This window comes from Rattus norvegicus, chromosome 4 (assembly GCF_021556685.1).
Source record: "Rattus norvegicus strain SHRSP/BbbUtx chromosome 4, alternate assembly SHRSP_T2T, whole genome shotgun sequence".
Lineage (NCBI taxonomy): Eukaryota > Metazoa > Chordata > Mammalia > Rodentia > Muridae > Rattus > Rattus norvegicus.
In genome coordinates, this window is record NC_141537.1 from 123505886 (window position 1) to 123531137 (window position 25252).

General features: G+C 40.5%; 1 protein-coding gene across 1 annotated transcript; it reads right to left on the reverse strand.

The window, feature by feature from the left end:
* Positions 1-22682: 22682 nt before the first annotated feature.
* Positions 22683-23663, reverse strand: Vom1r94 (vomeronasal 1 receptor 94). The gene is given in 1 exon segment (NM_001008915.1): positions 22683-23663. A coding segment is annotated over 1 exon segment (981 nt).
* Between the last annotated feature and the right edge of the window lie 1589 nt (positions 23664-25252).

Consider the following 25252-nt stretch of genomic DNA (forward strand, 5'->3'; position numbering starts at 1 on the left):
CAAGCCCCTTCAGCTCTTTCAGTCCTTTCTCTAATTCCTTCAACAGGGGTCCAGTTCTCAGTTCAGTGGTTTGCTGCTGGCATATGCCTATGTATTTGCTGTATTCTGAGTGTGTCTCTCAGGAGAGATCTACATCTGGTTCCTGGCGGCCTGCACTTCTTTGCTTCAACCATCTTATCTAGTTTGGTGGCTGTATATGTATGGGCCACATGTGGGGCAGACTCTGAATGGGTGTTCCTTCTGCCTCTGTTCTACACTTTGCCTCCCTATTCCCTCCCTCCCAAGAGTATTTTTGTTCCCCTTTTAAAGAAGGAATGAAGCACTGGCATTTTGGTCATCCTTCTTGAGTTTCATGTGTTCTGTGCATCTAGGGTAATTTGATTATTTGGGCTAATATCCACTTATCAATGAGTGCATACCATGTGTGTTTTTCTGTGATTGGGTTACCTCACTCAGGATGATATTTTCCAGTTTCCTCCATTTGCCTATGAATTTCATATAGTCATTGTTTTTGATAGCTGAGTAATATTCCATTGTGTAGATGTACCACATTTTCTGTATCCATTCCTCTGTTGAAGGGCATCTGGATTCTTTCCAGCTTCTGGCTATTATAAATAAGGCTACTGTGAACATAGTGGAGAATGTATCTTTGTTATATGTTGGGGCATCTTTTGGGTATATTCCCAAGAGAGCTATAGCTGGGTCCTCAGATAGTTCAATGTTCAATTTTCTGAGGAACCTCCAGACTGATTTCCAGAATGATTGTACCACAGACTAGTGAAATTTTCTTATATATTTTTGTTGAAGATATTTACTGGCACTTAAGTTTGGGAATCTGTGCTGTCTTCTATACTTAGGTTTGGTCTTCTGATTGTGTTCTGGATTTCCTGGATGTTTTGGGTTAGGAGCTTTTTGAATTTTGCATTTTCTTTGACAGTTGTTTCAATGTCTTCTATGGTGTCTTTTGCCTCTGAGATTTTTTTCTATCTTTTGTATTATGTTTGTGATGCTTGCTTGTGTCTGTGACTCCTAATCTCTTTTCTAGGTTTTCTATCTCCAGGGTTGTGTCCCTTTGTGATTTCTTTATTGTTTCTATTTACATTTTTAGATCCTGGATGGTTTTGTTCAAATCCTTCACCTATTGTGTTGTGTTTTCCTGTAATTCTTTTATTTTTTAACTTTTTAATCTTTATTTTATTATTTTATCTTTATTAACTTGAGTATTTCTTATTTACATTTCTTTTTTTCCCCGTTTTTTCTTTATTAACTCCCTTTTCATTTCTGATTTGTTCATTTGGACACACTCTCTGTGTCCTCTCATTAGTCTGGCTAAGGGTTTATCTATCTTGTTCACTTTCTCAAAGAACCAACTTTTGGTTCTGTTGATTCTAGGTATAGTCCTTTGGTTTCTACTTGGTTGATTTCAGCAATGAATTTGATTATTTCCTGCCTTCTACTCCTCCTGAGTGTATTTGCTTCTTTTTGTTCTAGAGCTTTTAGGTGTGCTGTCAAGCTGCTGATATATGCTCTCTCCTGTTTTTTTCTGCTGGCACTCAGAGCTATGCGTTATCCTCTTAGCATAGGTTTCATTGTGTCCCATAAGTTTGGGGTTGTTGTACCTTCATTTTCATTAAATTCTAAGATGTCTTTAATTTCTTTCTTTATTTCTTCCTTGACAAGGTTATCATTGAGTAGAGCATTGTTCAAATTCCATGTATATATGGGTGTTCTTCCCTTATTGTTATTGAAGACCAGCTTTAGCCTGTGGTGGTCTGATTTGACGCATGGGATTATTTCTATCTTTCTGTGTCTTTTGAGGCCTGTTTTATGACCAATTATATGGTCATTTTTGGAGAAAGTACCATGAGATGGTGAGAAGAAGGTATATCCTTTTGTTTTAGGATAGAATATTCTGTAAATATCTGTGAAGTCCATTTGGTTCATGACTTCTCTTAGTCTGTCTATGTCTCTGTTTAATTTCTGTTTCCATGACCTGTCCATTGATGAGAGTAGAGTGTTGAAATCTCCTACTATTATTGCGTGAGGTACAATGTGTGCTTTGAGCTTTAGTAAGGTTTCTTTTATGTATGTAGTTGCCCTTGTATTTGGAGCATAGACATTTAGGATTGCGAGATCATCTTGGTGGATTTTTCCTTTGATGAATATGAAGTGTTCTTCCTTATCTTTTTTCATGACTTTTACTTGAAAATCGATTCTATTCAATATTAGAATGTCTACTCCAGCTTGCTTCTTCATACGATTTGCTTGAAAGTTGTTTTCCAGCCTTTCACTCTGAGGTAGTGTCTGTCTTTGTCTCTGAAGTGTGTTTCCTGTAGGCAGAAGAATGCAGGGTCCTCATTGCATAACCAGTTTGTTCAACTATGTCTTTTTATTGGGGAGTTGAGACCATTGATGTTGAGAGATATTAAGGAATAGTGATTGTTGCTTCTTGTTATATTCTTATTTGGATGTGAGATTATGTTTGTGTGCTTTTCTTCTCTTTGTTTTGTTGCCAAGACGATTAGTTTCTTGCTTTTTCTAGGGTGTAGCTTGCCTCCTTATGTTGGGCTTTACCATTTATTATCCTTTGTAGCACTGGATTTGTAGAAAGGTATTGTGTAAATTTGGTTTTGTCATGGAATATCTTGGTTTCTCCATCTATGTTAATTGAGAGTTTTGCTGCATACAGTAACCTGGGCTGGCATTTGTGTTCTCTTAGGGTCTGTATGACATCTGTCCAACATCTTCTGGCTTTCATAGTCTCTGCTGAGAAGTCTGGTGTGATTCTGATAGGTCTTCCTTTTTATGTTACTTGACCTTATTCCCTTACTACTTTTAATATTCTTTCTTTGTTTTGTGCATTTGGTGTTTTGACTATTATGTGATGGGAGGAGTTTCTTTTCTGGTCCAATCTATTTGGAGTTCTGTAGGCTTCTTGTATGTATATGGTCATCTCTTTCTTTAGGTTATGAAGTTTTCTTCTATGATTTTGTTGAAGATATTTACTGGTCCTTTGAGTTGGGAGTCTTCACTCTCTTCTATACCTATTATCCTTAGGTTTGATCTTCTCATTGAATCCTGGATTTCCTGTATGTTTTGGACTTTTTACTTTTTCTGTTTTACATTTTCGTTGACCATTGTGTCAATGATTTCTATGGAATCATCTGTTCCTGAGATTCTCTCTTCTATCTCTTGTATTCTGTTGGTGATGCTTGCATCTATGGCTCCTTCTCTCTTTCTTTGGTTTTCTATATCCAGGGTTGTTTCCCTTTTTGCTTTCTTTATTGCTTCTATTTCCATTTTCAATTCCTTCATCTGTTTGATTGTGTTTTCCTGGAATTCTTTCAGGGATTTTTGTGATTCCTCTCTCTAGGCTTCTACTTGTTTACTTATGTTTTCCTGTGTTTCTCTAAGAGAGTTCTTTATGTCTTTCCTGAAGTCCTCCATCATCATGATCAAATGTGATTTTTAATCTAGATCTTGCTTTTCTGGTGTGTTTGGATATTCAGTGTTTGCTTTGGTGGGAGAATTGGGCTCCAATGATGCCATGTAGTCTTGGTTTCTCTTGCTTGGGTTCCTGTGCTTGCCTCTCATCATCAGATTATCTCTGGTGTTTCTTTGTTCTGCTATTTCTGACAGTGGCTAGACTGTCCTATAGGCCTGTGTTTCAGGAGTGCTGTAGACCTGTTTTCCAGTTTTTTTTCAGCAAGTTATGGGAACAGAGTGTTGTGCTTTCGGGCATGTAGTCTTTCCTGTTTACTGGTCTTCAGCTGTTCCTGCGGGCCTGTGTCTTGAGTCTACAAGCCAGGTCCCTTGAAGCAGAAAAGTTGGTCTTACCTGTGGTCCCACGGCTCAAGTTGCTCGTGCGGGGCTGCTTTTGACCTCTCCTTGAGGGTGGCTACCTGGAGGGCCTGCGCTGCCTTTTCCTAGGGTCCCCATGTACCGGGGTCCCAGATGGTGTTTGGTGTTTTCCTCTGGAGTCAGAAATGTGGGCAGAGTGTAGTCTCCTCTGGCTTCCCAGGAGTGTCTGCCCTTCTGAAGGTTTAGCTCTCCCTCCCACGGGATTTGGGTGCAGAGAAATGTTTACTGGATCCCTTCAGGTCCGGGTGGTGTCTGGAGCACAGGGGACCTGCAGCTCGAGTGCCCCTATCTTCTGGTTCCCAGAGGCCCTGTACAGTTTCTTCTTGGGCAAGGGATGTTGGCAGGGATGGGCAGTATTGGTGGTCTCTCCTGCTCTGCAGTCTCAGGAGAGCCTGTCTGGATGGTGAGCTCTCTCTCCCAAGGTGTTTGGGAGCAGTGAGCTGTGGGCCGGTATCAGCAAGGTTCGGGCTCCAGCTAAAAACCGGAAGTGTCCGGTCCCAGAGGAATTTTGCCTCTGTGTGTCCTGAGTCCACCAGGCAGGTCGCTTGGAGCAGAAAAGTTGGTCTTACCTTTGTTACCGCGGCTCAAGTTTGCTTGTGGGGGGCTGCTTTTGAGCTCTCTGTGAGGGTGGCAACCAGCAGGGTCTGTTCCACCTTTTCTGGGAGCCCCTGTGCACCAGGGTTCCAGATGGAGTTAGGTATTTTCGTCTGGAGTCAGAAATGTGGGCAGAGTGTAGTCTCTTCTGGCTTCCCAGGCGTGTCTGCCCCTCTGAAGGTTTAGCTCTCTCTCCTATGGTATTTGGTGCTGAGAACTGTTGACTGAGTCCCTTCAGGTCTGGGCAGTGTCTCCCTGTAATTCTTTAATAAACTTTCATATTTTTTCTTTAAGAGCTTCTACTTTTTAACCTCTGTTATGTATTTTCTTTAAGGGAGTTATTGCTATCCTTCTTCCAATCCTTTGTCATCATCATGAGATATAATTTAAAATCCAAATCTTGCTTTTACTGTGTGGTGGGATAGCCATTGCTTTCTTTGGTGGGAGAACTGGGTTCTGATGATGCCAAATAGTTTTTGTTTCTGTTGCTTAGGTTCCTGTCCTTGCCTCTCACCTTCTGGTTATCTCTGTTTACCCTGACTTGTTCTGTCTGGGAGTGGCTTGACCCTCCTGTAAGCATGTGTGTCATCACTCCTAGAGACCAGCTTTCTCACAGAGCAATTTGGGTAAGTAATGCTGTGTCACAGGGCAACCAGAAAGATCCTGTTCCAGACTTCTCCTTGGATCCTGTGTCCACAACACTCCAGGAAAGTCTCTCTTAGGCCAGGAATGTGAACGGAAGTGGTGGTCTTACCTCTGCTCTCAGGATTGTTCTCACTTCTGAGAGTCCAGCTCTCTCTCCCATGGGACCTGTGTAGAGAGAACTGTGGGACCTGTTCAACTTTTGGAGCAGGCACAAACCAGAGAGATCCTTACCCAGACTGCTCTTTTCCTTTGTCCTGAGGGCTCCAGGTGGATACCTTGGAGCAGAAATGGTGATCTTACCTCTGCTCTCAGGTGACTTAGCATTTCTGGAGACTGACTTTCAGCTCCTGGTGAAGGCAGAGACCAAAAGGATCCTGTCTCTGACTGCTCCTAGGTTCCAGTGTCCAAGGGCTCCAGACAGGTTCCTCTTGGGCCAGGAATGTGATTGGAAGTGGTGGTCTCACCTGTGCTCTCAGGATTTTCTGACCTTCTGAGAGTCCAGGTCATTCCCCCTGAGGTACCTGGGTGCAGAGAGCTATGAGACCAGGTTAGCTCCAGGCACATGTGTAGTTCAGAAGGTCCTGTCCCAGACTACTCCTGGGTTCCTGTTGCCTGAAGGCTTTAGGCGGGTCTCTGGGAGCAGAAGTGGTGGTCTTACCTCTGCTCTCAGGTATATATATATATATATATATATATATATATATATATATATATATATTTATTTATTTAAAATTAAACAGTATGTTTGTGTTTGAGCACATGCGAGTGCACATGCATGTGGGTGTGTGTACCCAAGTTACAGGAACTCATGGATGTCAGAAGGTCAGGTACTTTGGAGCTTGACCTATAGGAACTTGTAGACTATCCAGTGTCAGTTTTGGTAATTGACCTTGAATCTTGTATGGAGCAGGATACTTAATTGCTGAACTCTGTTTCTGGCACATTCCATGACTTTAACTATGTGATAGCCATGACATTTTCAATAATTCAGTTGCCTCAGTTGTTTATATTTGGAAAAATGCATAAGGAAACATTGTTTTGAGAGTCAATTACCACATGATCCAGAATACACAGACATATGGAGCTGAAACTATAGGCAGAGAACCATACTGTCAATTGTACAATGATGATCAGATAGTCATATGTAAAATGGTGAAAGGTAGCAATAGCAACTGTTTCACAGTGTCAGGATATGGGGTCAGACCCCATTCTCCCCATGTTGAGGAATGTTAGACTTAGTCCACCAGAAATACATTGAACATGTGCCCTGCCAGAGAGACACAAACACAGTATATTACAATGACAGATCTTAGAGGAGCCAAATTGATACATATAATAAACACAGTACTTTATATGGGGTCTAAACATCCAAATTTAAAGAATAAATCAATCAAAGACAGTTTCTTAGCTGTAGTATCAATAAACCCCATGAAAACTGTGGGCTGGTAGTATGCCTACATACTTGAGTTTAAACCGATATCTCCCCAGAGCACACTTCATGTAGGGGAACACAAATTTAGCCACTCACTTTAAACAGCTCTGAACAGTCTTAGAAACACAATTCCAACAATGAACATCCCAGTGGCGTAGTTCACACAGTAAAACTGTTATGTGTCAATCAAAGTGAGAAAATTTCACCTACATACTCCCCCTAGAATCCAGTGATTTCAGTGCTGACACTTACATATAATCTAAAAAATTAACTGGAGACTGATTGGAGGAAAGAGATAGATTGGGGAAGCTCCTTTGTGTGTTCTGTCTTCACTTTGAATCCTCAAATAGGCTGTATGTCAACAAATGTAATGGCATTTAACTAGATGATATGAGAGAACACTTGAATATGAAGAATGGAGGATGAAGATTAAAATACACAACTGTAAGTTGCATAAATTACATGAGCATCATTGGACTTGGTGACTCAAGTCTGTAATCCTGAGGATAGCAAGTTCAAGGTCAGCATGAGGTATGGAAGTGAGTTTACATTAGTACTACAGCCACAAAACCAAATATAAAAATAAGAATAAGAATGTTTTTAAAAATCCCAAAATAGTCTAAGTGTTGGTGGCACATGTATTTAATCCTAGAACGGAGGAGGAAGGGGAATATCTGAGTTGGTTGCCAGCCTGGTGTACAGGTTGAATTTCAGGACAGCTAGGGCTACACAGAGAAACCTTTTCTCAGAATGTATTTCTCTATGTCTGTCTGTCTGTCTGTCTGTCTGTCCGTCCGTCCGTCTGTCTGTCCGTCCATCCATCCATCCATCCATCCACCCACCCACCCGTCTGTCTGTCTGTTTGTCTGTCTGTCTGTCTATCTAATCTCCAAAGAAAACAAAATTCCCCCACCAAAATACACGGAAAATATGCACAGCAAAGGATTAATCTATCTTCTAATTCCTGTGTCAATCACATAAAGCCCTCAGCGAGATGCCGTAATCATGCATCAGAACCCTACAGAAGCTGACTGTCAGAGCAAATGGCAAACACTCGGAATTTTGGGGGCAGGGGAAGAAGTATGGATGTTTATCCTCCACAACACTGAGTAAAATTCACCTAGAGGCCCAGGCAATTCATGGGAGCTTCCACAGTCCCTCATCCTAATGCCGAGAAAGTAAAATGTATGAAATGGGTAAGGACAAGAAATCTGACATTAAGAATTAGCAAACTTTTGGTTAACTATGTGATGTGACCCTTTCATTCCTTTGGAAGAAGTGTCATGGGAATTTATGAGCCTATTTGGAACCAGCTGCCCCTACTTTTAGTGTGCTGTTGTCTAGGATAAAATACACTAAAATCAAGAAGCAGGCATAATTTTCCCACAGGGATGCCATCTTTGTGGGCTCCCAGCAGACTTTTATCATATGCAGGCATTAAAATTATAGTCTGTTAGAGATGTGTTAAAGGCACCAGTAACACAAGAGTGTTCAGATCTCCACAAGAATAGCATACCTCTCTGCCACGTCCATCTCTGTAAGTGCTCTGCACCCAAGTGGAACATCAGAAAATTCTCAGGTCCTAGGAAGGCTGTGGGAGTAGGAGCTTGGGGGCTGTAAGGAGGTTTGTAACATCTGCATAGGAGGCACTGAGCTCTGATCACCCCTCAGCACAGGGGACCGTGTTTTGCAAAATGATGGGAATTCATTATAGGCTATTTTTTTCCTGTGATTTAGAAGCTCCAAATTCTATTACATTAATTTCAGGCCTGTATTTCTTTTTTTTTTTTAATTTAGCTACTCACAGTGTAGGCATTTTGTGTTATATATGTGTACTTTTACAAACATAACAGAGACTTGATATTTTCATTTCAAATTTTAATTCCAAACATGTTTGCATCTGGGACTGTCATAAGACAAATACAAATATTATAAGTGAGTTCTGTATTTTTAGGAATTAAAATAATTTTATGATCTTTAGAGGTGAGTTCCACCCTCAATCTCACATTTTAGAGGGTAACCTCTCATTGCCTCAAAGTATCTACCATCATTTCCTAATTACTTCTTTGTCTCCCTATTCAATCTCAGTGGTTGCAAACTGACACTGTTGGTCCTTCCCCAATTTTCTTAACTTTATAAGTTAAGAAATGTCAGCAGAGTGATCATGGGGATGAGGATGCAAGAAACTTACCACTGAGCACACAATAAAGGTGTTCTCCCTGGATTTGAAACACTGGGAACTGATAAGTTCTAGAGCTTGGGAGAAATAATCTCTGTATTCTGTTAATTAAATTAAATATCCCTTCCAATTCTTCTACCTCTGCATGACCTCCCTACCTTGCAAGAGATCTTGAGGCATGCTGTCTCATTCCTGTCCTTTACTCTATTTTTGTCTTTCATATTTTGTCAAAATGCACTATTTTAAAAGGGAAAGTTAAAAGGCTGTATGTGTGATGAATGGTATCTTTTTCTTTATTTGTGAGATTTGTCCCATGACTCTTTGCACATAAGATGAGTCAGAAGTACAAGCTGGACACTGTCCTGAGACATCAGAAAAACTTTCTTCTCTGAGATAAATTTGAGATCTCAGGCTACAGTGTTGATCTCCTCTTCTGTGTCCTCATGTTCAGTGGTGGGTAGAAGTGACACCTTTATTTTTTCTTTGCCAATTTGTATCCCCTCGATCTCTTTTTGTTTTCTTATTATTATAGCTAGTACTTTGAGTACTATATTGAATAGATACGGGGAGAGTGAGCATCTTTGTCTTGTCCCCAGTTTTAGTAGAATTGCTTCAACTATCTCTCTACTTACTGGATGGTTTTCTAGACAGATATCACATACCGAAGAAAGAGAAGGTAAATTTTCTAAACAGGCCCATATCCCATAAGGAAATAGAAACCATTAAAAACCTCCCAACAGAGACACCGCCTGGACCTGAAGGGTCAACAGTTCTCTGCATCCAAATCCTGTGGGAGGGAGAACTAAACCTTCAGAGGGACAGACACGCCTGGTAAGCCAGAAGAGACTACATTCTGCCCACATTTCTGACCCAGGGGAAAATACCTAATGCCATCTGGGACTCCGGTGCATGGGGAATCCAGGAAAAGGCTGTGTAGGCCCTCCTGGTTGCCACCCTCAAAGAGAGCTCAAAAGCAGCTTGAGCCACGGGACCACAGGTAAGACCAACTTTTCTGCTCCAAGCAACCTGCCTGGTGGACTCAGGACACACAGGGGCAAAATTCCTCTGGGACCAGACACTTCCGGTTATTAGCTGGAGCCCCAACCTTGCTGATACCGGCCCACAGCTCACTGCTCCCAAACCCCTTGGGAGAGACAGCTCACCATGCAGACAGGTGGGCATTCCTGAGACTGCAGAGCGGGAGAGACCACCAATAATGCCCACCCCTGCCCACATCCCTGGCCCAAGAGGAAAAGTATATGGCCTCTGGGAACCAGAAGATTGGGGCACTCGAATGGCAGATCCCCAGCAGTCCAGACACCACCTGGACTTGAAGGGAATCGGCCAACAGTTCTCTGTATCCAAATCCCGTGGGAGGGAAAACTAAACCTTCAGAGGGGCAGACATGCCTGAGAAGCCAGAAGAGACTACACTCTGCCCACATTTCTGACTCCAGAGGAAAACACCTAACACCATCTGGGATCCTGGTGCACAAGGGCCTCGGGAAAAGGCGGCACAGGCCCTCCTGGTTGCCGCCCTCATGGAGAGCTCAAAAGCAGCCCCCCACGAGCAACGTGAGCCATGGGACCACAGGTAAGACCAACTTTTTGCTCCAGGCTACTTGCCTCGGTCCACATGGACTATGGACTCAGGACACAAGTCCATAGGAACAGCTGAAGACCAGTAGACAGGAAAGACTACACGCCTGAAAGCAGAACACTCTGTTCCCATAACTGGCTGAAAGAAAACAGGAAACCAGGTCTACAGCACTCCTGAAACACAGGCCTATAGGACGGTCTAGCCACTGTCAGAAATAGCAGAACAAGGAATCAACAGAGACAACCTGATGGCGAGAGGCAAGCACAGGAACCCAAGCATCAGAAACCCAGACTGCATGGCATCATTGGAACCTAATTCTCCCACCAAAGCAAACACTGAATATCCAAACACACCAGAAAAGCAAGATCTAGATTAAAAATCACATTTGATCATGATGCTGGAAGACTTCAAGAAAGACATGAAGAACCCCCTTAGGGAAACACAGGAAAACATAAATAAACAAGTAGAAACCTATAGAGAGGAATCACAAAAATCCCTGAAAGAATTCCATGAAAACACAATCAAACAGGTGAAGGAATTAAAAATGGAAATAGAAGCAAAAAGGAAAGCACAAAGGGAGACAACCCTGGATATAGAAAACCAAAGAAAGGGACAAGGAGCCGTAGATACAAGCATCACCAACAGAATACAAGCGATAGAAGAGAGAATCTCAGAAGCAGAAGATTCCATAGAAATCATTGACACAACTATCAAAGACAATGTAAAATGAAAAAAGCTACTGGTCCAAAACATACAGGAAATCCAGGATTCAATGAGAAGATCAAAACTAAGGATAATAGGTATAGAAGGGAGTGAAGACTCCCAACTCAAAGGACCAGTAAATATCTTCAACAAAATCAAAGAAGAAAACTTTGTAACCTAAAGAAAGAGATGACCATAAACATACAAGAAGCCTCCAGAACTCCAAATAGATTGGACCAGAAAAGAAACTCCTCTCATCACATAATAGTCAAAACACCAAATGCACAAAACAAAGAAAGAATATTAAAAGCAGTAAGGGAAAAAGGTCAAGTAACAGATAAAAGAAGACCTATCAGAATCACACCAGATTTCTCACCAGAGACTATGAAAGCCAGAAGATGCTGGACAGATGTCATACAGACCCTAAGAGAATACAAATGCCAGCCCAGGTTACTGTATGCAGCAAAACTCTCAATTAACATAGATGGAGAAACTAAGATATTCCAAGAACCAAATTTACACAATTTCTATCTCCAAATCCAGCCCTACAAAGGATAATAAATGGTAAAGCCCAACATAAGGAGGCAAGACACACCCTAGAAAAAGCAAGAAACTAATCGTCTTGGCAACAAAACTAAGAGAAGAAAAGCACATAAGAGAAGAAATATAAGCTCACATCCAAATATGAATATACCAGGAAGCAACAATCACTATTCCTTAATATCAACATTAATGGTCTAAAATCCCCATGAAAAGACTTAGATTAACAAACAGGATATACAATGAGGACCCTGCCTTCTACTGCTGACAGGAAACACACCACAGGGGCAAAGACAGACACTACCTCAGAGTGAAAGGCTGGAGAGCAACTCTCCAAACAAATGGTCTGAAGAAGCAAGCTGGAGTAGCTATACTAATATCGAATAAAATCTATTTTTCAACCAAAAGTCATGAAAAAAGATAAGGAAGAACACTTCATATTCATCAAAGGAAAAGTCCACCAAGATGAGCTCTCAATCCTAAATATCTATGCTTCAAATACAAGAGCACCTACGTACATAAAAGAAACCTTACTAAAGCTCAAAGCACACATTGCATCTCATACAATAATAGTAGGAGATTTCAACACCCCACTCTCATCAATGGATATACATCATGGAAACAGAAATTAAACAGAGACATAGACTAAGAGAAGTCATGAATCAAATAGACTTAACAGATATTTATAGAACATTCCATCCTAAAACAAAAGGATATACCTTCTTCTAACCACCTCATACTTTCTTCAAAAGTGACCATATAGTTGGTCATAAAACAGGCCTCAATAGACACAGAAAGTAAGAAATAATCCCATGTGTCCTATCAGACCACCACAGGCTAAAGCTGATAAGGGAGGAATGCCCACATATACATGGAAATTGAACAATGCTCCATTCAATGATAACCTGGTCAAGAAAGAAGTAAAGAAATAAATCAAAGAGTTCATAGAATTTAATGAAAATGAAGGTACAACAAACCCAAACTTATGGGACATAATGAAAGCTGTGCTAAGAGGAAAACTCAGAGTTCCGAGTGCCTGCAGAAAGAAACAGGAGAGAGCATATGTCAGCAGCTTGACAGCACACCTAAAAGCTCTAGAACAAAAAGAAGCAAATACACCCAGGAGGAGGAGAAGGCAGGAAATAATCAAACTCAGAGATGAAATCAACCAAGTAGAAACAAAAAGGACCATAGAAAGAATCAACAGAACCAAAAGGTGGTTCTTTGAGAAAATCAACAAGATAGATAAACCCTTATCCAGACTAATGAGAGGACACAGAGAGTGAGTCCATATTAACAAAATCAAAAATGAAAAGGGAGACATAACTACAGAATCAGAGGAAATTCAAAAAATCATCAGATCCTACTACCAAAGCCTATACTCAACAAAACTTGAAAATCTGCAGGAAATGAACCATTTCCTAGACGGATACCAGGTACCAAAGTTAAATCAGTAACAGATCAACCAGTTAAACAACCTTATAACTCCAAAAGAAATAGAAGTCATTAAAGGTCTCCCAATCAAAAAGAGCCCAGGTCCAGATGAGTTCAGTGCAGAATTCTATCAGACCTTCATAGAAGACCTCATACCAATACTATCCAAACTATTCCACAACATTGAAACAGATGGAGCGCTACCGAATTCCTTCTATGATGCCACAATTACTGTTACACCTAAACCACACAAAGATCCAAAAAGAAAGAGAACTTCAGATTAATGTCCCTTATGAATATCGACGCAAAAATACTCAAGAAAATTCTTGTAAACGGAATCCAAGAGCACATCAAAACAATCATCCATCATGATCAAGTAGGCTTCATCACATGCATGTAGGAATGGTTTAATGTATGGAAAACCATCAACGTAGTCCACAATATAGACAAACTGAAAGGTAAAAACCACATGATCATTTCACTAGAAATGAGAAAGCCTTTGACAAAATTCAACACCCCTTCATGATAAAAGTCCTGGAAAGAATAGGAATTCAAGGCCCATACCTAAACATAGTAAAAGCCATATACAGCAAACCAGTCACTAACATTAAACCAAATGGAGAGAAACCTGAAGCAATCCCACTAAAATCAGGGACTAGACAAGGATGCCCACTCTCTCCCTACTTATTCTATATAGTCCTTGAAATTCTAGCCAGAGCAATCAGACAACAAAAGGAGGTCAAGGGGATACAGATTGGAAAAGAAGAAGTCAAAATATCACTATTTGCAGATGATATGATAGTATATTTAAGTGATCCAAAAATTTCCATCAGAGAACTACTAAATCTGATAAATACATTCAGCAAAATGGCTGGGTATAAAATTAACTCAAATAAGTCAGTAGCCTTCCTTTACACAAAAGAGAAACAAACTGAGAAATAAATTAGGGAAACAACACCCTTCATAGTAGTCCCAAAATAATATAAAATACCTCATTGTGACTTTAACCAAGCAAGTGAAAGATCTGTAAGATAAGAACTTCAAGCCTCTGAAGAAAGAAATTGAAGAAGACCTTAGAAGATGGAAAGATCTCCCATGCTCATGGATTGTCAGGATGAATGAATATAATAAAAATGGCCATTTTACCAAAAGCAATCTACAGATTCAATGCAATCCCCAACAAAATACCAATCGAATTCAAAGGGTTAGACAGAACAATTTGTAAATTCAGCTGGAACAACAAAAACCCAGGATAGCTAAAACTATCCTCAACAATAAAAGGACTTTTGGGAGAATCACTATCCCTGAGCTCAAGCAGTATTCCAGAGCAATAGTGATAAAAACTGTATGGTATTTGTACAGAGACAGACAGATAGACCAGTGGAATAGAATTGAAGACCCAGAATTGAACCCACACACCTATGCTCACTTGATTTTTGACAAAGGAACCAAAACCATCCAATGGAAAAAGGAGAGCATTTTCAGCAAATGGTGCTGGTTCAACTGGAGATGAGCATGTAGAAGAATGCAGACCAATCCATGCTTATCACCCTGTACAAAGCTTAAGTCAAAAGTGGATCAAGAACTTCCACATCAAACAAGATACACTCTAATAGAAGAAAAAGTGGGGAAGAATCTTGAACACATGGGCTCTGAAGAAAATGTCCTGAGCAAAACACCAATGGCTTATGCTCTAAGATCAAAAATTGACAAATGGGATCTCATAAAACTGCAAAGGACACTATTGTTAGGATAAAACGGCAACCAACAGATTGGGAAAAGATCTTTACCAATCCTACAACTGATAAAAGGCTTATATCTGAAATATACAACGAACTCAAGAAGTTAGACCACAGGGAGACAAATAACCCTATTAAAAAATGGAATTCAGAGCTAAACAAGGAATTCATAGCTGAGGTATGCTGAATGGCTGAAAACCACCTAAAGAAATGTTCACCATCTTTAGTCATAAGGGAAATGCAAATCAAAACAACCCTGAGATTTCACTTTACACCAGTCAGAATGGCTAAGATCAAAAACTCAGGTGACTGCAAATGCTGGCAAGGATGTGGAGAAAGAGGAACACTCCTCCATTGTTGGTGGGATTGCAGACTGGTAACAATCATTCTGGAAATCAGTCTGGAGTTTCCTCAGAAAATTGGACATTGACCTACTAGAGGACCCAGCTATACCACTCTTGGGCATATACCCAAAAGATACCCCAACATATAACGAAGACAAATGTTCCACTATGTTCATCACAGCCTTATTTATAATAGCCAGAAGCTGGAAAGAACCCAGATGCCCTTCAACAAAGGAATGGATACAGAAATTGTGGTTCATCTACACAATGGAATATTACTCAGCTATCAAAAACAATGACTTTATTAAATTCATAGACAAATGAATGGGACTGGAAAATATCATTCTGAGTGAGGTAACCCAATCACAGAAAAACATACATGGTATGCACTCATTGATAAGTGGCTATTAGCCCAAGTGCTTGAATTACCCTAGATGTACCGAACACATGAAACTCAAGAAGGATGACCAAAATGTGAATGCTTCACTCCTTCTTTAAAAGGGGAACAAGAATACCCTTGGCAGGGAATAGAGAGGCAAAGATTAAAACAGACACAGAAGGAACACCCATTCAGAGCCTGCCCCACATGTGGCCCATACATATACAGCCATACAATTAGACAAGATGGATGAAGCAAAGAATTGCAGGCCGACAGGTGCCGGATGTAGATCTCTCCTGAGAGACACAGCCAGAATACCGCAAACACAGAGACGAATGCCAGCAGCAAACCACTGAATCGAGAATAGGACCCCCATTGAAGGAATCAGAGAAAGAACTGGAAGAGCTTGAAGGGGCTCAAGACCCCATATGTACAACAATGCCAAGCAGCCAGAGCTTCCAGGGACTAAGCCACTACCTAAAGACTATACATGGACTGACCCTAGACTCTGACCTCATAGGTAGCAATTAATATCCTAGTAAGAGCACCAGTGGAAGGGGAAGCCCTGGGTCGTGCTAAGACTGAACCCCCAGTGAACTAGATTGTTGGGGGGAGGGCGGCAATGGGGGAAGGATTGGGAGGGGAACACTCATAAAGAAGGGGAGGGGCAGGGGGATGTTTGCCCGGAAACCGGGAAAGGGAATAACACTCGAAATGTATATAAGAAATACTAAAAAAAAGAAAGAAATACTCAAGTTAATAAAGAAAAAAAAAGAGTATACATGGACTGACTCAGTGTTCCTCCTGCATATGAAGCAGAGAATAGCCTTCGTTAGGCGCCAGGGGTAGCAGTTCTTTTATTGTTAAGAATTATCAGTATTCTGGGTCTTTTGTCTTTATAGATGATTTGAGAATTGCTCTTTCTAAGTGTTTGGACAATTTTGTTGGGATTTTGATGGGTATTGCCTTGAACCTCTAGATTGCCTTTGGTAGGATGTTCATTCTACAGTGTTGATTCTTCTAATCCATGAGCATGGGAGATCTATCCATTTTCTGAGATCTTCAATTTCTTTCTTGAGAAATTTGAAGTTATTGTCATACAGATCTTTTACTTGTTTGATTAGAGTTACCCCAAGATATTTTATATTATTTGTGGCTATTGTGAAGGGAGTTGTTTCCCTAATTTCTTTCTCAGACTGTTTATCATTTGTTTAAAGGAAGGCTACTGATTTATTTGATTTAATTTCATATCCAGACACTTTGATGAACTTGTTTATTAGCTGTAGTAGTTCATTGATAGAATTTTTGGGATTACTTAAGTATATTATTAGATTATCTGCAAATAGTGATACCTTTATTTCTTCTTTGCCAATTGTATCCCATTGATCTCTTTTTGTCATCTTCTTACTCTAGCTAGATATTCTGGTGCTATATTCAATAGATTTGGGTAGAGTGAGCACATTGTCTTGTCCCCTATTTTATGTTGGTGAAAATGTGGAGAAGGAGGTACACTTCTCCATTGCTGGTGGAATTGCTAACTGGAACAAAGACTCTGGAAATCAGTTCTTCGAGATTCTCAGAAAATTGGAGATAAATCTATCTGAAGACCCAGGTATTCCACTTTTGGGAATATACACAAAAGATCCTCCACCAGGTCTCTGGGGCACATGTTCCACTGTGTTTACAGCTGCCTAATTTGTGATATACAGAAGCTCTAAATATCCCAGATGTCCCACCGAAAAATGGATACAGAAAATGTGGTTCATTTACACCACTGAAATCTACTCAGCTATGAAGAACCAGAACACACTGAGTTTTGCAGGCAAATAGATAGAAATAGAAAATATCATTCTGAGATAATTTATACCCAAAAGGACATGCATGCTATGTACTCCATAATAAGTGGATTTTAGCCCTAAAAAGTACAAAATATCCAGTCCACAGAAATAAAAAAGTTTAATACCTGAAAGGCCCAATTGAGGATGCCTCAATCACACTTGGGAGGGAGAAGAAAGCAACCACAAGGGTGGAGGGAAGGAGGGATTGGGTGGGAAAGGGGACAGGGAATAGAAGAGGAGAACATGATTAGGTATTACTTGGGGGGAAAGAGCTGAAGCCCTGAGGGCAAGCAGAAAGAATGGAAACAGGAAACCTCAGGAGGTAGGAGGTTGGGAGGATCCTTAGAATCTACCAAAGATCTGGGAGGTGAGAGAATCTCAGGACTCAAAGGGAGGGACCTTAGATGAAATGCCCTACAGTGTGGAGATGGATACTTGTAGAGCCCACCTCCAGCAGAAAGACAGGACATCAGGTGAGGAATGGGGTTGCTATCCCACAGTCAAAACTCTGATCCTTAATTTTTCCTGTCAGAAAGAATTTCAGGGACAAAAATGGGTTACAGACTTCGGAAAATGAGGCCCAAAGTGGAACCCAGTTCAAGGGGAGACTCCAAGGCCTGACACTATTACTGAGTCTAAGGAATGAGTCACAGACAGGGACCTATCATTGACTGCTCTCTGAATGACCCAACAAGCAGCTGAAAATGTCAAATGCAGATATTTACATCCAACCAATGAACTGAAGCTGCTGACCCCTGTCTTTGAATTAGGGAAACACTGGAAGAAGATGAGGAAGAGAGCAACCCTGTAGGAGGACCAGCAGTTTCAATTAAACTGGAACCCTGAGATCTCTCAGACACTGGATCATACACCAGCTGATATGGAGCCCCCAAAGATATACAGCAGAGGACAGCTGGGTCAGGCAACCAAGATGCACCTAACCCTTAAGAGACTGGATTCCCTAGTGTGTCAAGACGTCTTGAGGGATGGGGGGGTGAATGGGTGGGGATATTCTCATGGAGAAGACAGGCACAGAGGAGGCATGAGATGTAGAACAGCCAGAGAGAGTACTGGGAGGGGAATATAATCTGGTGTGTAAATGAAAAATAAATATAAATTAAATAAAGTAACAAGGCGGAGGAATATTGAAAAATAGGAAAATTCCAATGCAATATTCTTTTTCTTTTTTCTTTTTTTAGTGCATTAGCTATAATATATCATGCAGTATTCCTAGTCCAGTCCTGGCATGTTGGCATTTGGTAGGCTTATGAAACTTGGATAAACATCTCTTACTTTTTTTTATAAAAAGTTTTTGGTATAATTAAAAATATTATCGGTGGGAAAAAAAGAAAAGAAGTGCAGGCTGACAGGAACCTGATGTAGACTGGCAATGCTCCTTCTGTTTCTACTTTAGGAATGATTTTAGAAGTATTGGTATTATGTCTTCTTTGAACATCTGATAGAATTCTGTGCTAAAACCTCTCACCTGTGCTTTTAGTGACTGCTTCTATTTCCTTAGTGCTTATAGGTCTATTTAAATTGTTTATCTGATATTGATTTAGCATTAGTAAGTGGCATCTATCAAGAAAACTGTTCAATCTTTTTAGATTTTTCAATTTTGTAGAGTACAAGTTTTTGAAATTTGACTAAATGTTTCTTTGGATTTCCTTGTTTTGTATTGTTCTGTTCCCCCTTTCCCTCTGATTTTGTTAAGTTTGATATTCTGTTTTTGTCTTTTATTTAGTTTGAATAAGGGTTTGCCTACTTTCTTTATTTTCTCCAAGAAACAATTCTTTGTTTCATTTATTCTTTGTATCCTTCTCTTGGTTTCTGGTTTCTTGGAGCTGGCCTCTGGTGACCCTCTTTTCCCATTAACAAAGGACTGTGGGCTTCTCCTCCCTGGTACCCCCACCTGATAACATTTGTACAAAGGCTAAGTCAGGACTTACTCTCTCTTTGTAATGGCCAAACAATGACTGGTCCAGCTTGAGACCCATGCAGTGAGAGGAAGCCCATCTCTGACACTACTACTGATATACTAGTGCTATACCTGCAGAAAGGATCCTAACATAACTGTCATCAGAGAAGCTTTACCCAGCAACTGATGGAAACAGGTGCAGAGACTGACAGTCAAATATTAGATGGGGCTTGGGGAAATCTTTATTTCTGTTTCTATTTCTATTATTATCTATCTCCAGGGTCCCTCATTGAACCTTGTATACACTATATCAGCCAGACTCTTGAAGCAGTGAGGTTCTCGTCACTTGAATTACAGGTATGTGCATACATCCATGAATTTTTATTTGTGTTTGTGGATCTGACCTCTGAAACTCATGCATGCACAGCAATCACCTTATCCAGTGAGCCATCTCCCAAATCATTCCCTAATGTTACTACATGAAAATCACTCCATGTTTATTAACAATGAGGATTAAGTAAGATGGAGGACACACTACACTGGTCCTCAACCCTACCACCTCTGGACTCAATATGATGCTGCAGAAATTAAGTAGTTCACAGATTTTGGGTTTCATTGAAGCTTTCACGAAGGTCCTGGAATGTTAGCTGTTAGTACCTATTAACAGAGAGCTCTGAAGTCTGTCACCATGGTTACAAAGTCTCCTCTGTTACATAATGATGGAATCAGGAAAAGATCTGAAGCCTGTCAGAGACACTATTACTCATCTGTAAGGCAGTGCTTATTTCCCAGTGCATTGTGGGATTTAGGAAATAGTAGCTAATAATAGCTTTGTTTCCACTGAGTTCTCCCTAAGTAATGCTGGGGGATTTGACTTTGTGTAGCCTCACCAGAGGACAGCATCTATATGGCTGGCCCATGGTAGGCATTGCAAACTTTATCTCTAAGAAAGTACGAGATGCTGTTGTCACTTTAGACAAGGTTGTGATGAGAAATCTCAGTTACTGTGATGGGAGCACTTCTAAACCTGAAAACTACATTTCCCAATACCCTTTGCAGATCAGAGGAGGCATGAGAGATCTGGCCAGTACTAACTAGGATGAAGTCACTGGGCCTTTGGTTCTCTTCATTTTCCTACCCTATAATCACCCTTGTCATTTAGTACTTGCAGCAGTTAAATCCCATTGCATGGTTGACGTGACCCTCTGTCAGGGATCATGACTTATTAAAAATGAAGACAGTACATTAAACCTATTCTTTTGCTGCCTTGTCTCCTTCCATCACCCAAGGTTTGAGTTATTTCTTTCAGTAAAATCCCTAAAACCGGTTCTATCCAAGTATTACCAATAACTTTGCCAGGTGTGGAATGTGTGTTTAGTATTGACATATTTCTGTGACTTTGTCCTTTAAAGCATTGAGTGACACACAGTACTGTCACCTTTGTGAAAGTGCACATGACAAGATTTGATACTTCATTTTTAATGTAAAATCATATTTCAAGGTTATATCTTTACCTCATTAGCTAATATCAAAGATTCACATGTCTCATCTGCTATTTACATTTGGCCTCATGCATTCACAGGAAACTCCATCCAGGGGACACAACACTGGAGCTGCCTTTGCAACTGAGTGCCAGAGCTGAGCAGGGCCCTGTCAGGATCTCCAGCGAGAGCTTCACTTTCCTAGGAGAGACTGATAACAGGATTCACATGAGAGGTCAGTCTTTAAATCTGTGTTTGGTAAACATTTGTCACAATGTTTTATTGTTGAAAATTACATGGTGTACTTAGGTTCTTGTCTTTATTTGACTATGGGGGAATAATTTGTGGTGTGTGTGTGTGTGTGTGTGTGTGTGTGTGTTCATGTCTGTGAATATAGGAACCTGTTCATCATTGTATGCATGTAGAGGTCAGATTTCAACCTATTACACTGGGCCTGATTTTTCCCTTTGTTTCTGTTGGGTGTTTTGTTATTGTCTACTATGTGGGTCAGATAGAGACTCTTGGAATATACCTCTTAGCTGCTCATAAGAACTCTGGGGTGAAGATGACATTCTTGTTGCCTAGTGATATGTGGATGTTGCATACTTGGACTCAGGTCTTTGTTGTCAGTGAATATTTTATCCACTGAACCTCGGGGGCACTAGAGGCTATGCTGTGATATCCATATGAAGATAATATGCCTTTATTATGAGGAAGCACCAAAACCATATGAAGATGCCATTTGAACACTAGCTACTCAGTAAGTGCGAGTACATGAACATCATATCTCTAATAAATACACAGATCTATGATACTTGTTTCCTGCTGAATTGAAACTCTGTCCGTTAAGTAAAAACAAAAGCTGGATTTTTTTTCTTGAACCTCACAAAGGCCTTTGCATTTTGAGTCTCTGGGTCTAACTACTGTATTGCCACCCTCTGTCATTCAATCCACATAAAACTTCCTTTTCTCTCACTGAGTTATCTTACTTTCCACAGCAAATTCATGGTTTGTCTATGTCCCCCAGTTGCTGAAAACAACCAAGGATGAGACAACCAGGCTGAAGCCAGGAATCAACTTAGTGTATAGAAACATTCAGTCCAGAGGACATCAGTCCAAAACCTAAGCTCCAAATTAATTTTTAGAAAGTTTTTATGCTCACCGTTTCTCCTTGCTTTAGCAATCTAGAGTGACTTGGGTTGGTTGGCCTTTATAAATTATTTAATAGAGTTTGCCCAACTGTCTCATAAGCAGTAATGCTTCCTGAGAATCTCCCAGAAGGTACTTCTTATGCAGATTGATGGAGGAGGAACAGAGTTTCAGCAGAGATATAGAGTAGAGTTTTAAAGCTCCATGAAGCTGTCCAATGTGGTGTGGATATTTTCTGTTCTCCTGTTATTCAGGGTTCCTTGCTTTGAAAGATGAAACACTATTCCACACCACGCAGAGGCTGTGTTTTGGGCATTTGTTCTGTTTATTCTAGACTGTTGCTTCCATTTTAAATCCTGGGAACATTAAATTCTGATATTTTTTAGTATTTCTGTACAAGTTACTGTGTGCTCTTTGCACACAGCTCTTTTTTGAAAGTTATATGTCTAATTAATTTTCTTTCTAGATCATAGCACTACTTATGGCAAAAATGTTTCTCCAATTTGTCAAAATATATATAACAGAAAAACAAAATATCAAAAATATTAGAAGTGGCCACACACATACAGTGTGGAACATCTAAGGTCATGATTGCAAAAGCCACCTCACAGGACACCTTTAAAGACTCTCTGAGAAATAAAATAATATAAAAATGCTCTTCATATCTTGATGGGTATGTGGTTCAATCTTGTTACATGTTTGATACTACATGGGTTAGAGTAAATCATTTTAACAGAAGCACAATTCATTTTCATAAGTTGCAAAGCACATAGAGAGCACACCATGATTGACAGTTCTGAGACTGCTACATTGGCTCTTCTTAAAGAATATTGCCCATCAATGAAGATTCAAACATTTATTACCCTCTTACACAGGGACCTCAAAAAGTTAACTATATGTTTTTCATTGCTCATAAACACAAAAGGGCTGACTGTGGCATAGATATGGCTCACGAAAATTTGGATAGCATAAGATGTTGGATCATACAGGAACATAGTTCTTGAGCAGGAGACAATGCTGTCCAAGATGGACATCAGGACAAAGAAGCTCATGAGCATCAGGATGGAATGGGTGGCCTTTTTCTCTGGGGATGCTTTTGGGGAAAGGCTGGTACCTTGAAGATGCCGGGTCTGTTTCCTGTGCCTGCACAAGAGGGCCACCATGTAACAAGTTGAGAGGACCATGAGACTAATAAGAAATACATCCCTGATGGCCAGTAGTGTAGAAAACATGCTTTGCATGAGGTAACTCATGGGTAGAATAGAGCAGGACTCGGAAACATACATAAATACATTCGTGGTCAAATTGGGAGTGGCAATGAGGGATACTAAGAGGTGACTGCTAATGAACATGTAGAGGACACTCAGGGAAAGAATGGCACAGGAGACGTGATGGGGAGACTTATGTTTGAACTTTGCTAAACAGGAGCTTCTGGGGCTGAGGGTGATGGCCTGCAGGACACTCAACATGCAGGTGGTACAAAGAGAGAGACCTCTAAAACTTCTGTACAGGTAGACAAGGAATTTACATATGATGTCATCCCATCCTCTCCAAGAAATAAAAATGTCTGTAGCTATAAATGCTATCATCAGTAATTTCAGTAGGTGGATTAGGGACAAGAGACCAATGGGCAGGTCAGTGAGTCTGGACCTCTGCCCACGAATAAACTTGAAGATGTGGAAGAGAAGAAGGAGGCTGTTAGCTGCAATCCCAATACCTATTTCAGAGAAAAAGGTATTCCTTATGTTAGAATTAGTGTAGAGTCTGCTGTACTTATTCATCGTATATGAGAACAGTGGCTGAGGAGAAAAGAGCAGAATCTCACTCATCACTCCTTGACAACACTGCTCCCCTCACCTTATTCCAATGAAGACCTCAGCTTCACCTCACACCCCACACATCATCCTCTTGCTCTAACTCATCCTGAGCTGAACCATGGCTCAATCCTGTGTCTCATCATGGCTGTGTCAGTGTGTGAGCGTCTTCAGCATTAAATACTGCACACATCATAGTTTGTATTTCTTATTTAGTATGTGTTGGTTTTTCTGCAGTGGGATTAGCATCTTACTTGGTTTTCATCCAGAACATCTTGATTGTCAGGAACATTACTGACAGAGTTTTACTATTTTGGGTGAGTTTGAATGAGGAGGATCGGTAAGTCCTTACAATTGAAAGAAGTCTCATGGATTGGGTATGCACTTTTTCTGTTTGGGGCTTTCTTTACTCTATTTATAGTAAAACCAAATTTCTTAATATATTTTCATAGCAAATGTTGGGAATTGTGATCTGTGAATTTTAACGTTTCTCATTCCACCCACAATTTTCCATTTCTTCAAGTGTGATCTTAAATAATCTAAGGCTGAGCTCCAGTCACCTCCTTCTGACCATATACACAGCCATGTGCCTGTGTCAGGTGGACACTAGTTATGTAAGAACATGCTGTTCACACACCAAACGTTGCAGTGTTCCAGCACAAGCAGGTCTCTGTGAATATTTCGCCTGCTGGTTTTCTTATGCCTTGCCTTATATATGTGCTCAGGGAGAAACAAGGCAGATCGTAGTGATGTGTCAGCTCCATCCATGCCTGAAGCAGAAGATAAAAGATAAAAATTACAATACAGCAGAATATTGGGATGGATTCCTTTCCAGAGAGCTCAGGTGAACAATTCAGCCATTGAATAATACTCTGATGTGGCATCTTCCATGTTTCTAATCTCTGTCCAGAACTGCCTCTAAGAGAAGAGCAAAGTGGGCAAATGTCAGCAGTAGCTTACTGCATGTTTGCCTTTAGCATATGAAGTCAGGGGAAATAGAACTACAATGAAAAGTGTTGGGATTATCCCCTATTACAGTATTAAAGGGAAACAGCCCAACTCAGCCTTGAAAGACAGACTCTGTAGGAGTCTACATTCCCTCCTTCTATAATTGATATTTGATTCTTCTCCAGTTACCTGATATGCCAACTACAAGTTTGTATTCATCCAAGTCCTTTATATTTTGTTGAAATGCTACAGTTTCGTGATTAGACACTGACTTAAAAAAACACCATGACCAAATCCATGCTGGGGAGGAAAGCCTTTTTTGCATGTTACTGATAATAATCCATCATCCATGGTGGTTGGGGAGGAACTCAAGGCAGGAACCTATAAGCAGGAACTGATACATGATCATGAAAATACTTGGGTGAATATGAACCCTCCTCAGATACAAGCCACAAGGATTTTTTAGCCTTTCTCCTCCCAGCTGTGTCTCAGCATTTCATACCCTCTTGACTGTGTATGGATTAGGAGACCAGGAGAGGTGACCAAGCATCTCAGATCTGCAAAATTAAGGGACACTCATGTACAGAGGGCTGGAGAGAGTATTCTGTGACAGGCCTGAGATGGTATATTGTAGCATGCACTGTGATTGTGTTTTG